Source organism: Phyllopteryx taeniolatus, chromosome 6 (assembly GCF_024500385.1).
Source record: "Phyllopteryx taeniolatus isolate TA_2022b chromosome 6, UOR_Ptae_1.2, whole genome shotgun sequence".
Taxonomy (NCBI): Eukaryota; Metazoa; Chordata; class Actinopteri; order Syngnathiformes; family Syngnathidae; genus Phyllopteryx; species Phyllopteryx taeniolatus.
The window spans coordinates 31,722,478-31,729,349 of NC_084507.1; the positions used below are offsets into that span (position 1 = coordinate 31,722,478).

The 6,872-nt window shown below is 40.5% G+C and overlaps 1 protein-coding gene across 3 annotated transcripts in view; it reads left to right on the top strand.

Moving 5' to 3' along the window:
- Window positions 1–6,339, top strand: part of ntrk1 (neurotrophic tyrosine kinase, receptor, type 1) — a 38,069-nt gene extending 31,730 nt beyond the window's left edge. For all 3 annotated transcript variants that reach the window (XM_061777667.1, XM_061777668.1, XM_061777669.1), the window contains exon 17: window positions 345–6,339. In XM_061777667.1, coding sequence (XP_061633651.1) covers window positions 345–530 — 186 coding nt within the window. In that variant the 3' untranslated portion in view covers window positions 531–6,339. The remainder of the gene's footprint in view (window positions 1–344) is intronic.
- The last annotated feature ends 533 nt before the right edge of the window (window positions 6,340–6,872 follow it).

Here is a 6,872-nt window from a genome sequence, read left to right on the forward strand (position 1 = left end):
CAGGCTCCGCCGAGCGTTCACGAAGCCACAACGAAGAGAATCACACAACAACAAAAAGTTGAGGGTTAGGGTTTCAGGTTTTGTTTTCAATTAGGGTTAAGGTTTTTCAAGTTTTGGTTTGAAGATAGTGTTCCGGTTTCCATTTCGACCAGGTTAGGGTTACACGTTTCAGTTTTAAGATAGGGTTAGGGTTTCCATTGAGGGTTGGTGTTTCTAGTTTGGGTTTCAAGCTAGGGTTAGGGTTTCGAGTTAAGGTCTGGAGTTGTCGTGTTTTCACGCGGAGGCTTGAAACGAAAGCCGAAACAATTCCCTGTGGCTAACTTGCGCTGCGCCGCCCCCCGCAGGCCATCGAGTGCATCACGCAGGGCCGCGAGCTGGAGCGCCCGCGCACTTGCCCGCAACAAGTTTACGCGCTGATGCGCGGCTGCTGGCAGCGAGAACCTCAGCAGCGGACGCTCATCAAGGACATCCACGCGCGCCTCCTCGCCCTCGTCAAGAACCCGCCCGTCTACCTCCGCATCCTGGCTTAGGCCGCACCGGCCTCGTCCGTGCGCTAGCGCTCTTTGTCCTTTGTCCGCCGAGTGAGACCACTCGCCGCACTAGTACCACCACTGTGTCGTACTAGTAATGTCTTTTCCACAACTTTCTAACGCTACTTTCGGCCTACTCGTATGCAATTAAACCTTCCTGCTAAACGACTGTGCTGCACTACAAGGCCCAAAGAGTAAGCAGTTGATGTGTACTAGTAGCCTCCTGGATTCACCATTATCTTACAGGAAGTCGTTGTCCTCCTATGTCAAAGTTGTCCTGCTAGTATACAGAAATGTCATACAGTAGCTGAAAGCAGAAATGTTACTAGTAAGTGCGCCCTTGTATTTCTACTAGTGCACTAAAGGGCCTGACTAGCCATTTGAGCATTTATTCGATGTCCGTTGATGTCTAGCTCAATGTCCATGCACTAGTATGCTTTTTTTTTGTAAAAAAAATTTCCACTAGTCCTGGCACTTTTGGTCTACTAGTATGCAATAAAACCTGGCGAGTAAACTACTGTATCCACTACTAGGCCCAACAAGTAGGCATGTGTCAAGCTGCGCACTAGTAGCCTCCTGAACCCTACTTGTAGCACCAAAATGATGACTAGTCGTTTTGCCTTACTAGAAATATGTAGTTGTCCGACTATGATGCCAGAGTTGTCCTACTAGTGGTCAGAAATGTCATACAGTAGTGGAAGAATGTTACTAGGAAGACATTTGTGCTACTAGTGCACCATAGTCATTCTACTAGTGCATTGAATTGTCTTAGTAGTGAGGACAGAGAGTATACTAGTACATGTACCTTAAGATGGATATTAAGGATATCGAATAAATCCTCACCATTAAGACAATTCAGCGCACTAGTAGGCTGGTACATCCATGTACTAGTACACTCTTTGTCCTCATTAGTCAGGTAGTTGTCATGCTAGTATACCAAAGTTATCCTACTAGTGTGCAGAGATGTCATACAGAAGTGGAAGGCAGGAGCGGAATTTTTTTTACAAGAATGAAGTTCTACTAGGACACCCGAGTTATTGAAACGCAAAGTTTTCATATGATGATGATGACGACAATTTGTGTATGTAACCAACTTTGTGTCACGTGATTATTTTTTTCAATATTAGCAGAATGTGTGCATTCGTTTCTTCACTTTTGAAGGCAAATATTACCCCCCCCCCCCACCCCCCCAAAAAAAAAAAAAAACCTACGTACTAAAGTTCAGCTGTTCCTGTTTGTGTTAGTGCAATTGACTATTTACTCAACTGCAGCGGGTACATGGCTATTTTGTACAACTTGCCCCTGTTCTTTAAGTTTTTATTTGAGGTGTGTTTACTTATTCAGGTGAGTGGAGGCCATTATTTCAGGGAGGTACTTGCTACTGTAAAGACCTTCAAAATAAAGGTTGTGCAGTTGAAAGTGGGCAAAAGATGTGACTTGCTCGTGTAAACACCTTCAAAATAAAATTGCTGCAGTGGAAAGCTTTTTTGAAAAAAAAAAAAAAAAGTGCTAAGACCTTCAAAATAAAAGCGCTGCAGTTGTAAAGACCTTTGAAATAAAAGTGCTCTGAAATTCCATAGGAAATGTCACATGCGGGTGTAATGGCCTTCAGAATAAAAGCTAGCGTAAAGGACTTAAATAAAAGCGCTGTCGTGACCTTCAAATGAAAATCGCAGCCGTGAAAATGGAGTTAGAAATGTGTAAAACACTTCAAAATAAAAGCTTTGCAGTGTTAAGACCTTCAAGATGTCATGACAGGTGTGACTTGTTATGGTAAAGCCTTTTCTGCCGTGTTAAAATTTGGTCAGAAGAAGACCTTCAAAATAAAGGCTCATCCATGAAACTGGCTAGATGTGACATGCTAGTAGTGTAAAGGCCTTCAAAATAAAAGCGCGGCTGTGAAAGACGTGACGTTAGTGTAAATAAAAGCGCTGCAGCGAGGGCTGGCGAGCGAGGTGACGTGCTCGTGCAAGGGCTTTCAAAGTAAAAGCCTGACAGTGAAACCGGGTAGGTGCGACATTCCCCTGTAAAGCCCTTCAAAATAAGAGCGCCGCATCCAAATGGGGCACGAAATGTGGCGCGCTACTGCCGAGCCCTCCAAAAACAGTGTGAAGCCCTTCAAAATTGTGCGGAGGGTTGAAAAGATTTTCCAAATAAAAGCTGTACAAAGCCTCACGTGTAAATAGTGGATGTAAGTACGTGCAGATGTTGCAGAGTTGCAGGAAGACAAGAAGACAATGTGTCTTGTACGTCTTTGTCAATGCTGCGTGCTTTCTCTTCACAATAAAGTGGATTTGGAACGAGACGATCCATTGGTCGGTGGTTGCATCGCTGGCAAAAGTACAAAGAAATGCTGGCCAACGCAAAAGTACTGACGCAAAGAAGTTCAGGAGCTTCGTGGAGACCAAAAGTCGTGCTTTGGCGCAGTCCTGCCATGTTACATGAAGACGAAAGTGGCGCTTTGCAGCCATGTGCGGCCTCTCTGTGCCAAGGAATGAAGTTGGACTGAGCGGAGGAGCTTCATTTAGACAAAAGGTAGTGCGCTGACGCCACCGTGTTACGTCTTAGTGTCAAGGAACAAAGTCGATTTGAGGTCGACTTCCAGACGCGGTCGTCTCGTTTTCGTGATGACCGTCGAGGAGCATGCACGATTCTGCTGCTTCTAATTCCGCTTCTTCTGGTTCTTATTCCGCTTTGTCTGCTTCCTATTCCGCTTCTTATTCCACTTCTTCTGCTTCTTATTCCGCTTTGTCTGCTTCTTATTCCGCTTTGTCTTCTGCTTCTTCTGCTTCTTATTCCACTTCTTATTCCGCTTTGTCTGCTTCTTATTCCGCTTTGTCTTCTGCTTCTTATTCCACTTCTTATTCCGCTTTGTCTGCTTCTTATTCCACTTTGTCTTCTGCTTCTTATTCCACTTCTTCTGCTTCTTATTCCACTTTGTCTGCTTCCTATTCCACTTTGTCTTCTGCTTCTTATTCCACTTTGTCTGCTTCTTATTCCACTTTGTCTTCTGCTTCTTATTCCACTTCTTCTGCTTCTTATTCCGCTTTGTCTGCTTCTTATTCCGCTTTGTGTTCTGCTTCTTCTGCTTCGTCGTCTTCCGCTTCTCGAAAAAAACCAAAACATTTGAACAGTTTGCAAATGAACAAAGAACCCTAACCCGAGACACGAAACACGACAAACGTCTCCAGGGACTGCTAATGGATGGTCGCTAATGCTATCATGCGCAGTGCGTGCGCAGGCTCCATTTGTGCTTTTTCCAAATCAAAGTTCTCCATGATGAGCCCTCAATCCAAGCAGGACAAAGATGAGGAGATGAAAAATGATTTTTTTTTTCTTTCAATATGAAAATTGACCAATTGGACATGTATTTTTATTTTATTTTATATATATATACACACACACACACACACATTTATGTTGGTCACACTACAATTTCCCATCATCAAACAAATTTCAATATTTCTGTTTTTAATTGAAGGTTTGTATTATTAAAAATCCAAATGCTACACGGCCCTGTGTGAAAAAGTGTTTATTAAAGTGAATGTTATTTTTAGTACAGTATTGGCCAAAGATGCGCAATGTTTTTTTGTGTTTTTTTTTTAATCATCATTTCTACACTACTATGAAAAGTAATGCATTAGACTGTATTGGGAAAATGTTTTGTTTTCAGGATGATTTGTAGAAATAGACTATTTTCATTTGTTTTATTTATTTAGATTTTTTCTACAGGTATTGTGCTATTCAATTATTTTGTGTTTGTTTTTATACTATATTATAATATTGACAATCATAATTTTGTATATAACAATTCCAAAAAAATATTTTTTTAAGCCTTAAGTAGTTTATCACAGACAGAATAATGTTGCATAGCAATTGATTTTTATTTTTTTTTTATCAGAAATCCTAATTAATCAAAAATTAGGATAGTGTTTCAGCAATGTTTAATATGCAAATGTTGCGTTGGATGGGAAGTGTTCAGGTGTTCCTAATGTTGTGGCCACTGACTATCTGCTACGCCATCATTTGTCAGACATTTGATGTTTGTTTGGGCCATCATATTTCGCATAACTTTACGAAATACTACTACTACTAATAATAATAATAAACGATTAGGTTTCGTGCGCCAAGTCTTTTTGTTGTACTAGTCTGCCCTCTGTTGGTCACGCTTAACACTGCAACTTTCTTCCAAACAGGAATGGACAATTGGACAATTTGAAGCTGCATTTATTACACAAATTTAGCGCATCAAAGAAACAGTATACAAAGCACGTACAAGTATTTATTTATATATTCAAAATGTTTGTTTGTTTTTCCTTTCGGAGCATGTAAAACATTAAAAAGCACCCATATTTATTTGCCTGGTTCTTTCAAGTCAAGACATCCCAGAATTAAAATTCATGCAAGGAGGTAACAGTGATCAAGTCAGAAATATTGGCATTAAATGTATTGACCCATTTCATATGTGTAATATTAATAATAACAACAACAGTGTGCGTCAAATCTACAAATAATTAGCAATTAAGACAAAGTAGATTTTTCTTTGTTTTGGTTGTAAAGTGTGATGTAAAATGCTCATTTTTAACTAGGCGCTGACCCATCTGGATTTCGTCAGGCCGACGCCGATATTTGGCAGAATAAAATTCTGATCACCGATTATTCGACCGATCGATTTCGAAAATATAGGAAGAATCAAAATGCGTACAACAATAAAGATATGAATTACAAGCAAAACATTTGCCAAAATTTTCCAATGCCCAAAAAATTCGCTCAACAACTGCAAAAAAACTTGAAAGGCAAAATATGAAGTCTGAGGAAAATAACAGCATTTTTGGGGTTTTGAGTTAAGAGTGTGGTCCCACACTGAATTAGGGTCATAGGTCAAGGCACTGCTGCAGTTTACTTTCTGTTGGTTCAATGTTAAAAGTCTTAAAGATTGAAAGTTCGGACCAAAATGCCAAAGTAACGTTGGACTAAACACCAAAATATTTTACATAATAAAAAAAAAAAACACTTCTTTCAGCTGCACATTATTTTCTTTTAACAATTGACTAAAAATACATGTATGAAAAATTTTTTTTTTTAATCAGGCTGGCTAAACATCTTAAAAATACCAAATAAGATTTAAGCTAAAATTTGACCCCAAAATGGTATTTTTTGTCATATTTTCGAGCAAACAAAAAAAAAAAACTATGACTACTTCACAAATTATTTTGAGTAATTTTTGTTATACAGTGGAAAAAGACAAAAATGCAAATATTTGATTTCCTAACAAGAAGAAAAAAAAAAAAAACCTTAGTTTGCGCCAAAATCCCCAAAGCAGAAATTTTACAACATTTTCGGATTTTTGTGCTCATTTTTCAATATGTTAAATTCAAAATTTCATATTCCACGGGTCTAAACGAATTGCACATTTGAACATAAACTCAAGACGGTCGTTTCTCACTGACGTAAACATTCGACATTTGATAAAACAATAAATAGGAAAACGTGTTAGTGGCAAAAGCAGACACCCAAAAGCGGCTCAGTGGCGCCCCCTGGAAAGTTACAAAATGAGCCCGACAGCAGTTTCACAAATGGACGCACAAATCAAAAACGTCTCACGGACGCCTACCCCGAACGGGACTGGAAGCCGGCCATTTTGGACAAATTCTGATTAGGAAATTGGGCCAATCAGAAGCAGTAATACTAAATGGACACGATTCGACATTTTGTGCGAATTCCACGGCATGATGTCATCGTAGGAAGTTCCACTGGATAATAATAATTATTATTATAAGATACAATCAAAACCTTCTGCTCTTGACGACAAAGGCAACAAACTCAGTTGCCGTGGAAACGCAGGAATGACCACTCAATGAAAGTCACTGGCCCCCATTAGTGGATGAAGAGTGTACTGCAGCTTCCAAATACCCAACGTTTCCACCCTGGCTGACCACTGGCCCAAAATGAACACATTTGCAAGAAGAAATATTGAGTATTTTTTTATATTGTATGCATCACTATTTCTTTAGAGGCGGCACGGTGGTCCGACTGGTTAGAGCGTCAGCCTCACAGTTCTGCGGGAGGTGTGCGTGCTGACAAATGCACATCGGAATGCGAAAAACCACAAGCTGCTCCTTTTTTTGTTTGTTTGTTGTTTGACTCACCAGCACCTACTGGTGGCCACATAGTGAACTGGCAGCCAGTCAGCACCCAGTGCTTTTTTGTTCTTTTGTAAACGCGGTCAGGTGCTTTTTTTAGCCACCAGGGGGCAGTAACCTAGGTAACAGACACGGCCGGTCCTTGCCGTGGTTTGGCGCCGGTCGCCGAGGCAACCGAAGAGGGCGACGACGCCCAGGT